General features: G+C 45.1%; 4 protein-coding genes across 5 annotated transcripts; 1 reads left to right on the plus strand and 3 right to left on the minus strand.

Annotated features, from left to right (window-relative positions):
• The first annotated feature begins 1 nt into the window (after position 1).
• LOC124052206 (endonuclease domain-containing 1 protein-like) lies at positions 2-3,434 on the plus strand. The gene is made up of 2 exons (XM_046376176.1): positions 2-799; positions 1,901-3,434. The coding sequence occupies exons 1-2, from the start codon at positions 518-520 to the stop codon at positions 2,519-2,521; spliced, it is 903 nt and encodes a 300-aa protein (XP_046232132.1). The 5' UTR covers positions 2-517; the 3' UTR covers positions 2,522-3,434.
• On the minus strand, positions 3,333-4,510 carry LOC124052208 (DELTA-actitoxin-Afr1a-like). Its single transcript, XM_046376179.1, has 3 exons — positions 4,353-4,510; positions 4,086-4,206; positions 3,333-3,896 (listed from the first exon to the last, which is right to left on the minus strand). The coding sequence occupies exons 2-3, from the start codon at positions 4,187-4,189 to the stop codon at positions 3,449-3,451; spliced, it is 552 nt and encodes a 183-aa protein (XP_046232135.1). The 5' UTR covers positions 4,190-4,206; positions 4,353-4,510; the 3' UTR covers positions 3,333-3,448.
• Positions 4,511-4,887: 377 nt separating this feature from the next.
• LOC124052209 (bryoporin-like) lies at positions 4,888-6,508 on the minus strand. Of its 2 annotated transcripts, none has more exons than XM_046376180.1 (3): positions 6,353-6,508; positions 5,949-6,060; positions 4,888-5,423 (listed from the first exon to the last, which is right to left on the minus strand). In XM_046376180.1, exons 2-3 carry the CDS (start codon positions 6,050-6,052, stop codon positions 4,994-4,996), a joined length of 534 nt encoding a protein of 177 aa, XP_046232136.1. In that variant the 5' UTR covers positions 6,053-6,060; positions 6,353-6,508; the 3' UTR covers positions 4,888-4,993. The 2 variants fall into 2 exon arrangements, with proteins under 2 accessions (XP_046232136.1, XP_046232137.1); XM_046376181.1 differs by having other exon boundaries at positions 5,949-6,087; positions 6,353-6,487.
• A 915-nt stretch (positions 6,509-7,423) lies between these two features.
• plaub (plasminogen activator, urokinase b) lies at positions 7,424-10,498 on the minus strand. The gene is made up of 11 exons (XM_046376173.1): positions 10,380-10,498; positions 10,217-10,304; positions 10,021-10,125; positions 9,794-9,947; positions 9,513-9,610; positions 9,396-9,437; positions 9,116-9,308; positions 8,877-9,028; positions 8,656-8,796; positions 8,345-8,493; positions 7,424-8,262 (listed from the first exon to the last, which is right to left on the minus strand). The coding sequence occupies exons 1-11, from the start codon at positions 10,443-10,445 to the stop codon at positions 8,062-8,064; spliced, it is 1,389 nt and encodes a 462-aa protein (XP_046232129.1). The 5' UTR covers positions 10,446-10,498; the 3' UTR covers positions 7,424-8,061.
• Positions 10,499-12,380: the final 1,882 nt, after the last annotated feature.

Raw genomic sequence — 12,380 nt, forward strand, 5'->3', positions numbered from 1 at the left:
CTGAATCTTTGCATGTGATACTTGCTGTTTCGTGTTTGGAAAAGCCTAAAAAGAAGAAAGAGAAAATTACTTTTGACCTTTCCTGTGCTTCACAGTTCCTTCATGCAGTAATAACAGCTTCATTCCTCTTTCCTTTCATCATTTCCTTTCGGCTTCATCTTACAGTCTTGAATTTGTCCTTTTATGTCAGAGGAAAATAAGATTCTGATACGTTTGTCTTATTGTCGGGAGGCATCCCAGATGAAATGTGAATCTGGTTACCTATTTCTCACCCATACAGTTTTCAGAAACGTATCTTAGTGTACCACTTGAACCTCGCTTCTAAGTTAAATTTGCTGAAATGCAACAATCACAGCGGGGAAATAACAAACCAGATAAGCGAAACTAATGTTGAAACTGCTTCTGCTTTCACTAAGAGGTCACAGGTTAAGGCAAAGGGAACAGCTCTGACTTAAATCATGCCTCAGTGCATTTCGCTGCAGTCTGTGTGAAGGGGGGACACCATTATAGCATCAACATGTCACATCACGCTGCTCTTGTTATGGTCATCCTGACTGTCGCTGAATGGTGGTGCCTGTGTGCTGCTGATGTTGGGGATTTCGCTCCATGCCTGCAATTCTTTTACAAGTCTTGGCCTCCTAAAGGTCTGGATGGGACCCCAATCTGCCAGCGTTATGAGAACCTGTTCCGCTTTGCCACATTGTACAGTCGACCACGTCGCTCTCCATGGTTTTCTGCCTATTTGTACTCCGTACCAACGGGAAAGAGACCCACTGCATCTTGGAAGTTTGAGCCACAGGTGAGGATATTTAAATAATGTGCTCTCTGAGTCATAGTTTTGAAACATTCATTCATATAAAGTAATAAAGAAGGTGAAAGGGGGTTATTTAGCTGCCCTGATTTGACTCCTGTAACACAATATGATACACAGTATGACACCATAAGAAGACTTGCCTCTTTTTAATTTGACTCATTTTGTACACAGTGATGTTCCAGTTTAGCACCAGTTACGTAATGTGCATTAAGGAAATAATGAGAAAATGAGGAAGTGATCCTCAGCAAATGAGAACGGTCTATTTGTGTGTTCATGCTCTGTTAGCTCTCAGTGCAAATGAAGATTACTGTTATATATTTCTTAGATTTTCACAACCACTTGGTCAAAAGTACTTGGACACCAAATAATGCATCCATATGTGATTATTAAACATCATATGTTTAAGATCTGGCAGTTCATCCCAAAGGTGTTGGATGGTGTTGGGTTAAAAAAAAAAAATCTTTATAGACCTGTTTTTGTGCACATTGTGTTGAAACAGGAAACACAGACTACTGCAAGCTGTATTTAGTTTTCCGTGACTTGTAACTTGGGCTGTAGCTTCCACTGTGTACGTGGAGGTCATTTCTTTGTTTCTGGAAAGATTATATTCACCTTATTTTACATACAACTACCTTTCAGGCAGACAGTTGTGAAAATTATAAATGAATTTTTCCCGATAACTAAGGCGTTCCACAGGGTTCTATTTTAGGTCCGGTATTATTCACATTTATAATAACAGCACTGGCATATCCATCAACACACATAATTTACATTTTTATGCCGATGATACAGTTTTATACAATTTGACAAATTCTGTTCAGTCAGGCATGTATCTTAACACTGTCATTGTGAGCATGTTAGCCTGCTAATTTACCTCAAAGCACCACTAAGCCTCAGTACAGAGTTAGTAGGACTGTACATGCTTTGTGAGTGTCAACATAATTTTGGCCATATAATGTTAAAACAGCTTCATTCACTGAGTTAGTCCTCTTCTGAATTACACAGTGAAGCGTAGGGTCTGTTTGACATGTTGTCAACTTTTAAACTTCACATCACTGTTTTCTTCCTCCTGGAAAATAAAAACAGTTAGCCTACCCAGGAGCTGATGGCAATATGATCCCCTTCCCTCCGGGCCCCCTGGACCAGAACGTGGTGGACAGCCAGGCGGTGGAGCCAGACTACATAAATTCAACCTACTCTCGTGGCCACTTGAACCCCAGTCTTCACCACAGGAGCCGGGGGGACCGGTATGCCACCTTCACTCTCACTAATGTAGTTCCTCAGAAGGTGGGCTCTAATGATGGGCCCTGGGAAGCCCTGGAACAGACTGTCAACAAAACCCTGGAGGCCTATTGTCTCGGAGAGGCTTACATCGTGACTGGCATCATCCCTTACCTGAACAACGAGCAATGGCTCAAGAACCATCGCGTGGCTGTGCCCGAGTATCTGTGGTCTGCCTACTGCTGCCCCCACTACAACAACAGCCTTCCAGAAGAACTGAAGGATTCATTTCCAACGTATGCTGCTATCGGCCGCAATGACCGCAACAGCACTGAGGAGATTGTGCCTGTTAGCAAGACAGCTAAGAAGCAATTCAGGGGATATGATGTGAGGAAAATGCCCCTGGAAACTCTAGAGATGTATCTGAAGGACAGGTTCAGCACTGTTGTTAGTGTTTTTTATGAGCGGTGTTCTGGATCAGACTGATTGTGCAGACACAAAGTTCTCAAACAGCCATTACGGAAATTATTCCATTAATTTGTTTAAGGTTAAGTAGGTTGGGTTTAGGTGTGAAAACTGCTCGGTTGGGGAGGATTGTGGAAATGGTTAAAAGAAACCAGCACTGACTTTGAAGGACTGTGATACATTTGTTAATTCAAAATAAATTTTTCGGGAAAAAGAAAGCAAATGAATTATCTCATGTTGATGACAGTTACAGACAGTTAATGAACTGACAGAAGATCGATGCCACAGTCGAATCTTGTTTGTTTAAAAGACCAGTTCCCCCAAAATAAAAATTGATGAGTGAGTCAACATTGACTGAATTTTCATTTTTGGATGAACTGTTCCTTTAATCCATACAAAAACACGTATTTATGCAGTATTTGTATCTGAGTACATGTACAATCTAATTCTTCCACTGTAGTTTTGGACCACCAGGTGGCGACACTGTGTAATGCATGACAGAAGTAAAAGTGTGTTTTAGTGTGGGCTTCTGTTGATTGAGGGATTTTACGGTGAAGACTCACCCCAACAGAATGTCTTGGTATTCAAAGACCCCATTATCTTGATGGTTAATTTGTCTTTTATCTCATTATTCTCTGAATAATATCAGTGGCTGTAAAGTGTAGAGTAAAGTATTTTGTGTCAGGTGAGGATTTATGCTTCAAGTCATGAATAAATACAGGTTAACAGATCGGACTGATGACTCATCTAGACGTTAACTCACTGTACGAGTTGGACTTGACTGTTCTGTAGCTTTGCCAAGATTCTTTTGAAGTGATCACTGAGACACAGGTTTTGTCACATCAGACTCACTGTAGATTTATTGCGTGAACTCATGGTACAACAGCTCAGGTGCACAAAGAGCTAAACACATGTAACACACTGGTGTGCCAGAACTTCATCACTGGCTCAGCAAGGGTGTTGTGACATTTGGCTGAAGGTCTTGTCCCACACCTCCACCTTCAAAATGGCCCTGCCCATGGGGGACATGGTGCACATGATGTCCAGGTTCTTGCCCTGAAACGTGAGGCCACAGCCTTTGGCCTCCACCCGCACGAAGCCCTCCTCTTTGTTGTAATACATCTCTTTGTACAGACTCTCGTTGCACTCTTTTCCCTTGTCGTAGATGCCCACGGCCACCCAGTTCTTGTACATGTTGTAGTCGTAGGGCACAGAGAACATTATAGCCAGTGTCTCTTTAGCGCAGTTGCTTTTCCTCTCGAACAGGTCGTAGGTCAGGACGCCCACCGCGCCAGAGGCTTTGGCGCTGGTCTTGCTGAAGTTGCACACCTCGGTTTTCAGGGGTCGCACGGTGGGCTGGGGCGGACTGTGGCAGTTTCCACTCTGCAGGTAAACCCTTTGTGAAAGACAGAAAATAAAGAAAACAAGAGTAAGAGTAAAAACAAGGTAATGATCAGGTACTCAGGGAAACCAGTGCTTTAACATGCAGACTTCAGTTTATCCGTGCAGATGAAATGAACATGAACTCATTTTTCAGCAGTACTGTGCTTTACAGTTTGTTCTTGTTTTGAAGTCTTGCACTTACTTTGGGTCAAGCAGGCAGTAGTTGTTGGTCACGTTTGTGATCTCGATGGTGACATTTCTTCGGCTTTTGAGGTTGGCGGCCAAAGCTTCTGCTGATTCGCTCATTTTGCTGCTCGTAGAGGCTGCGACAGAGCAGCAGAGGACTGAACTTTAAACCACAGATCTGTATTGCAGTGCAGTGGAGCAGTTTCATATGCTGCCACAGTAAAAGATGCTCAACTCTAAATCCTACTGTACGCCTTATTTCACCAAGAATAAAGTGACTTACCTGTCCAGATCACAGGTGTGCTGCTCCCTCGGCTGATGCCAGGTGAGAAACAGTGGCTTCTCTCTTTGAGGCTTTCTTGTGGAGGAATGTGAGACACCCAAAACCGCCTCCAACCACAGCACACGCCTTCTCGTGGTTGCTCAGCGTGTCAAACGTTTTGTCTGGTCTTCATCTGAGGTATGTATAGAGAGGTGTGAGGACAGGGTGTAGCCAACAGTTACATCACTGTTTGTTTCTGTTTTTACGCTTCTTTTTATTTTTGCCCAGCAAGAAGCCAGTCTGTTCAGTTTCTTGGGACTTGGTCTCATACCACACTGTCTGTTTATGTGCCACACCTTTTGTCTGTGGGTCTGTGACGCCGTGCGAATGGAAGGTGCCTCACTGTGTTTATTGAAACCATCTTACTCAGAGTGAAGTATAATTCATCTTATGTCCACTGAACGGGCGTAAACCTTCTCATTTTGTTTAGTTAGTGCAAACAGATGTGATCGAGTGCAATGATGCAAAGTAAAGATGAGACAGAAAACATGAAGGGTCCATTTCATTGTTTTTATTAATTCAAAGCACCCATGCATGACAGACAAACTGCATGTAGGATTTCATGAATGTCTGCATAGACTCATTTGGTTTCACAAAGACACTCATCTGCCCATCTTGTCGTACAACTCCAGTTTAATAATGGCTCTGCCCTCATCCGACATGCAGGCCCTCACGTCCACCATCCTTCCCTTGTACATCACCCCTGAGCCGTCGGCCTCGTGGCGCTCAAAGTTGGTGAAATCCTTTCCGTTGTACATGAGGTCGTACAGCTTCTCATCGCAGGCTCGTGTGTGCTCAAAGATGCCCACCCCCAGCCAGTTCTTGTAGAAGTTGTAGTCGAAGGGCACAGAGAACATGATGGCCATCATCTCGTTGCAGTGGCGTTGGCGCATGTCGAACAGCTCGTACGTCAGGACGCCCACAGCACCTGACGCGGTGTTGTCGTCCTTGGTGAAGGAGCACACCTCAGTCTTCGTGGTCCTCACGGTCGGCTGTGGAGGGCTGAAGACGAAGCCACTTTCCATGTACACCCTGTCAGGTAGAAGAGGGTAATGAGTGAAGTTACTGCATTTAAAATCATACTCGAGTAGAAGTACACAAAGCTTATCAGCTAAATGCACTAAAGGTTGAAAAATAAAATACTGGATACTGAATTTTATTGCTGAAACTGCTTGTGGGGGATCTAAATTTAATTTCCTTATATAGAGTTTATTCCAGTGGTTCTCAACAGAGGGGTTGGGCCCCTCCAAAGGGTCAGCAGATAAACCTGAGGGGACATCACATGATTAATGTTCTGCAGCACAAATCTGTTTAATTTTATTTTTAAACGTTTCTCTATTTCTCCTTGATCTTTATAAAGTTTTGCATTGTGTTAGCTCTCAGGACCTGAAACAGTTAATTAAAAGAAATCATCTGAGAAGTTTGGAGGTACAATAACTCATGAAGTAAGTCATGAAGTAGAATAGAATGGAAATACTCATCTAATGTACAAGTACCTCAAACTTAGTGACTTAGTCATGCACAAATGGAAATACATTTCAGGCATGTGATCCTCACTTTGGGTTGATGAGACAGTAGACGGAGCTCACGTTGGTCATCTCGATGACACAGTTGCGGTTGGTGGTGAGGGCACAGGCGTGCGACTCTGCAGTCTCAGGCATGTTGGCGGCTGAGTGACAACATGTGAAGAAAAGAGCTGTGAACAACGGACACTGAAGGTCTTCATCGAAATTCAGCTTAGAGTTCACTTCAAAACTGCAAAATAACAGCTGGGCCTGATATGTTTTATGTCTTGTTTTCTATAAACTGCTCAGCGGCTTCAAACATTCATCCTACACACACACGACGACATGAGAGTCAGCAGGTCCACCGCGGCACATTCTTTCATCTAAAGATAAAGTGCTATAAAGTTAAAGTTCTGGCTGATTACTGCATAGTAACGTCAAATTAAATGTACTTACTTCACTTTCTGTCACACTCAGGATGGCAGCGAGTCCCTCTGAAAACTGGTTGCAGTTCGGTTTGGAGACAAGCACAAAGTCACGCCCCCCCAGGCTCAGCCACACCTCACAGCGTGAGTAGGTGTGTGAGAGACTGTGTGTCTTCAGAAGACACCTGCTCAGGTGATGTGTGGCAGTGTGAGCTTATAACTGCAGAGGAACGTAATGAACTGAAAGATCACTTTGGCACAGGATGGAAAGTTCGGGTTTCACACACACAAACACGATCATCCAGTGGCTGACAGGCCCTGAATGTTTGGTGAGATCTGAACTGTAGAGAGCAGCAGCCACTCCTGTCAGACAGCCAGCACAAACGATCATGGTGACTCACGCGAGAGGCAGCCCAAACCCCAACCGGTCTGTCTGAAACACACATCGTAATAAATAATAAATGCATAGCATGAGATGCATAACAACAGCAGAAACTGCAATGTTAGAATGACAACGACAGTATTAGACAGGTAGATAGATTGATAGTAGTAATAATAATAATAATAATGCAGAGATATAACACGTGGTAATAACAGTCATCTGTGTCATGCAGGACCACAGCAGAAGGTCCAGACACGATCCCTGGGAACCTGAGAGACCAGAAAGCACAAAGACGTGCATTGATGGGACGTGAATGTGTTTTGTATGTGCTGTCAGTCATCTCACCATCGGCTCAACAGATTCATGCTTCATGTCTGAGTGGATGAACGTCCAAATGCAACAGGCCTTCTCTGTTTTTACATGTTCTCTATATGTGGAAGCGGTTCCAGCCTGCACTGAATGGGTGGCATTTAACAATTCCCCGGTTTGTCAAACACATACACTTCAACATCCACGGAAATGTAAAACGACTGCATAAAGATGTAAAAAGGCTGCATAAAGATCCAAAATGACCCAAAGATGACTCAAAACAACCACAAATGCACGTGAAAAGAGCACAAAGTGACACAAAACACAAAATAACCTCAAACATGTAAAAAGACCACAAAGTAACTCAAATATGTCAAATATATGCACATTTACAATCAACAACACAAACAGATCCTGTAGAATAATCTCAGCATTCAGTCTGCGTTCATTCTTACCACATCAGCGCCATCTAGTGGCCAATCAAATCAGCTAAAATAAAGACCTACACATTAACTTCCAGCAGTTCACATCCAAACAGTCCTGGTGTTTCCTCTGAGTCGCTAACTGCCAACACAAAGAACAGATCCCAAAGAATGATCACAGCAATGTTTTGGCACCCCATTAGCGCCACCTGGTGGTCCAGACAGAAAGACATCAACTTTCAGCAGTTTACGTGACAACTGTTTAATGAAGCTGAGATTTCTGCAAGGTGACAGACCAGAAAGGTGAGAGTTTTAGCTGCTTAACTACTACACATTCACACAGTGTGGCTTCATGGTAAAAGAGTGCAGTTAACACAAATCTGCCACCAAACAATTTCACTTTCAGAGCTTTGACAGTTAAGGTCCTCAGTTCCTAAATGGTTACTGAGTGAAAAGCTGATGGGACAAAGTGGAAAACAGGTCTTTATTTGTAATAACTTTATTGGAACATCAAATTCAAAATGAGTGTATATTTACAAAAAAAACAATAAAGTTTAGCAGTTTGAACATTAAATAACTTCCCAATATAAAGAGCCGACAGCAGCAGTAACGTCCATGTCTCCTGTCTCATGTCCTCAGCTTGACGGTGAGCTCAGGTGGACCCAGCAACGACAGCCCCGTCTTCTCTTCTATCCATCGGTTGTAGTTGGTCACTCTGGTGTAGACGCCGGGCCGGAACTCCTTTGCGCAGCCGTCACCCCAGCTGATCACCCCGAACAGGAAGAGCCTGTTGCCGACCTCGCACACCAGCGGCCCCCCGGAGTCTCCCTGTGCAAAAAGAGACGAGCAGCTTTAAAGGGAATCAGCGCTCAGATCTCTGGAGCCTGATCGAGTCTGGACTTGTGAATACCTCACAGGCATCCTGGCTCCAGTCGGGACGACCCGCACACAACATGTTGTCAGTGATCATGTTTTCATAATAGTCCTCGTGTCGACACACATCGTCGGCGAGAAGGTTCACCTGAGCCTCCCTGAGGTACTGAGACTTGTACCACAAACCTGGACAGAAGAAAAGCTGTTAAAAGCAGACAGACGCTGTTTGATTATGGCGGTTTAGTGCTGACTTCCAGGGAGGCGGTTTACAGTGTGCTGCTCTGTAGTGGCACTGATCTGGAGGAGACCCTTTGGTTTAGGGCCTTGTATTCAGAGGTCTCTCCTCACCGTATTCCTCTTTGCCGTATCCAGCGATCTCGCAGGTGACGCCTGGCTGGAGGCGCCGCTGAGGCGGCGGCAGGCAGACGGTTTTCACCGAGCTGCTCTCCTCTGCACACTTCCCATGTTTGGCCTTCAGCTTCAGCAGGGCTGCAAACCAGTTTTCAATGAATTGCTGCTCTGATTACATCGCATCATCACTACTGAGGCATCTGAGGACCTCTTCATACCAATGTCGTTGTCGAAGTTCCCCTCGCTGTTGTCAAACCCCTCGTGGACGATGATTTCCTCCACCCTGAATCTTTGCTCCACGGTTGGGTCGCTCTCATTCAGAGCATTTTTCCCCAGGATGACGGAGAAGTCGTGACTTTCGGCGTGGGAGCTGAAACGCAGATCCACAACACAAGTCCAATCAACCTGCTGTCTGTCAACACCTGCTGTGCTTACCGGAAATGACATCACTTCCTACCTGCCAGGGAAGCAGTGGGCAGCTGTGAGGACCCAGCAGGCTGAGATCAGACTCCCCCCGCAGCGGAAAACCTCCTCCTTGGATTTGCTGTGCCAAAATATGGCAGCAACCCACGGATGGGACTCCACAGTGGTAACTCCTCCACCCACAATCTTCATCTGCTTTCTCCTGGCGCGGAGGCCACATGTCGACTCTGCAGGGGAACAAACCAAGTTCAGTACGGTCGAGGGAAACGCCCTGACGATGGGATGGGATGAGTCCAGTAAGGCAGTGAAGTTACCTGACGCTGGATCAGTGGGTGCAGGCGAAGGAGCAACAGGAACTACAAGATAAGAGAGTTGTTGTCAGTACTGAGACACACACTTTGTTTGTGACTGTGAGGAGAGGAAACACTGACTGGACTCAGAGTGACACCGTGGGACGGCACAGTACTCCCACACCAGCTGCCGCTTTCTCCTGACGTAGCACCACGGCCGCCGTCTGTGGTGGAGGTTTCTGTGGGAAAGACACAGCGAATCCATCATAAATCCATCACCACATTTTAACCGCCGGGTGCACATTAATCCAGCTCACTGGATCCGAATTGGCACGAGAGGAGGCTCTAAGTGATGAACTCATGCTTGGCGGCCGACTCGCGCCTTCACCTGAGCCACAGCCGCCCACGTCATGGCAGCCTACCTGCAGTAGTTGTGCCTCCCTGAATTGACGTCTGAAGACATGAACTGCAGTCTGGTGTCCAGATCCCACTCCTCACACCTTCGTCCAGTCTTTGATTTGGACGCTGTGCCTCTGTAGCGCAGCCCCACGCCCTCGTAACAGTCGGTATTTTTCACTGAAGGATCAGAGGGGCGATTAAAAATGTGATAACAGGTCAAAGCAAGTTGGTTTGCTGTTGAGCTTCTCACCCGTTTCACAGTTCTTCCCCTCAAACCCGTCGGCACACAAACAAAGCGTCAGCTGGGCGGTGGTCAGGATTGTGACGGAGGTGCCTCCGTGAAGACAGACCCCACCTGCACAACAGAGGAGGATGCACTTCAGGCTCAACGCGTCCTGGTCTTAACGTGCTGCGCCACAGAGTCTGACGAACTTCGAATTTCTCACCTGAACTTTCAATCAAGGTTGAGGTTGACGACGAAGAGGAGGAGGAGAAAACTGAAAATTTCTTCTGTCTTCTTCCTCTCAAAAAGCCCTAAAAGTACAAAAAGTGTGATGAGTCTCATGAGAATAAATGCAACATGCACAGGTGAAATGAAAACGTCCTTACTGCTTCAGCTGCTGACGTCGCTGCCAGGACGCAAACGAAAAGAGCAAAGCTTTTCATCCACGTCATGTTGCCTCTCTGCACCGACCGAGCTCCTGTATGGGAACATCCTCGGGCTTCTTTCTGTTTTGTTTGCTGCGTGCAGGTAGGAGGGGAGGGCCCTGATTGGCTGAGGAGAGCTCTTCCACAGGCTGGCCCACCTGACTCGATGTGAAGAAATATTTGTTTGTAGGTCGAGTGGATGAGTAAGTGTCGGTGATCCACATCATTAATCCCCAGGAAGCACAGCAGCAGCTCTGGAATGCTGGCAGCTGTGGGGTCAGATCACACCTGCAGCCTTTTAAAAGATGAAATGACCTGATTCTGAATTCCAGCGAATCTCAGTGAACGATGAAACTGTACGGTCAAACATGTTTCTGACTGTCTGGACACCATAAACCTGCAGAACGTTGGTTTCCACGCCCACAGAAACCTCAGGAGGTCTCACCTGTGACGCTGCAACTTCAGTTGGGAAACAGATACGAGGATGTGCTCACGATGACCGCATGGAGAGCTTTCTTAACGGGTGTGTCTTTGGGTCTCTGTAACCTCATTAAGGGTCGAGCTATTTTTAGTTTCTACAGACAAACAGGCAAACAGGCAAACAGGCAAACAGACAGACAGACAGACAGACAGACATTCAAAATAAAAACAAACATGTCAGTAAGTTGTGATTGAGAGGAAAGGTGGACCAAGTGTCAGTGACAAACATCTGGAGCTGAATCAAAACACACCTGAATGTGTGTCACTGTGACAGTCCTGACGTGACCTCCTCTGAGTCAGGTAGTAAAAGTCCCGTTCATTTTTCCCATAGACAGTGAAGTGACTCACAGTGGGAGCTTCAGTTAAACCATCAGTTACAGAAGTTTAACAGCTGCCTTGCTTGATAAAAAGTCAAAGGTACAGGCCGTGTGTGTAAGAAGCGCAGGAGAGTGGTTAAAGGGACAGTTCACCCAGTTCTGAAACTCACACCTCAGTGCGTATGAACGAACAGCACTGCAACTAAGGAGATTGATTTTGGGGTGAACTTTCCTTTTCACTACAGCTTGGCCAGAAACATCCAATCACACAGCTTGAAATTGTGTCTTGTGTGCCGCTGATGATGGGGAGGGAGTTTTAGATTTAAGTGTGAAGAGAAGAGATTTTATAATCTGAATCTTAACTCAGTTCATTTTCCACTTTTAGAAGAGGCAGAAAGTTCCTGTCTAGAGCCAGAGGTTGGTCTGCCTGTTCTGGGCTCCTGTAACATGTGAGGATATCGTTTAAATAAAGTTGTTTAATTCTGAATGGGGAGAATATTTGGGAACCATCGCCCCCCTCCCACTTCACAGCTCTGTCATCATCACGTGGGATGATTTTTGATGATGACGGCTTAAGTCTTTTTCTCTTTATGACTAGATTAAAACTGTTTTGTCCAATGAACTACGTGAACGAAAGCAACTATTTACTTTAGGAACCCGGAAGTCGCCTGCTTTGAATCCTGCTTGGCTGGTGCTACCTTTAATGGCCGTCGTCATTATTGAAGCTCTTCAGCAGACAGAACAGAAACAGGTTTAAACACCATGTTTAATAAAAAGCTTTTTTATTTATTAGTGTTTTAAGGTTTTATTTCCCCCTTTTTCCCACTAATTATGTTTGTTTGCCTTGCAGTTTTGTTTTTCTGGTGTTTAATTTAAGTTTCTTCAGTCATTGAATTGCCTAATTGTATTTAATTATAGAACAGGACTGTTTAATTGTTGTTTTGAAAGGCGCAACATGAATACAATTTTGAATTATTTCGTTTTGTTTTGTTTGTTTAAACTGTATGGTGGTCATTTGCTTTCCCTGTTTCACGGTTGCAGCACAGAAGTGTGTCATTTGCGTTTTTTAATTTAAATAAGCAAACCAGAAAGGAAGACTCTATCGTGTTCGTCTGTACTGTGCGTGAAAACCTTGTCAGTTTTGACGCGCAGTGGCTTGAAGGTG

This window comes from Scatophagus argus, chromosome 21, assembly GCF_020382885.2.
Source record: "Scatophagus argus isolate fScaArg1 chromosome 21, fScaArg1.pri, whole genome shotgun sequence".
Classification (NCBI taxonomy): domain Eukaryota; kingdom Metazoa; phylum Chordata; class Actinopteri; family Scatophagidae; genus Scatophagus; species Scatophagus argus.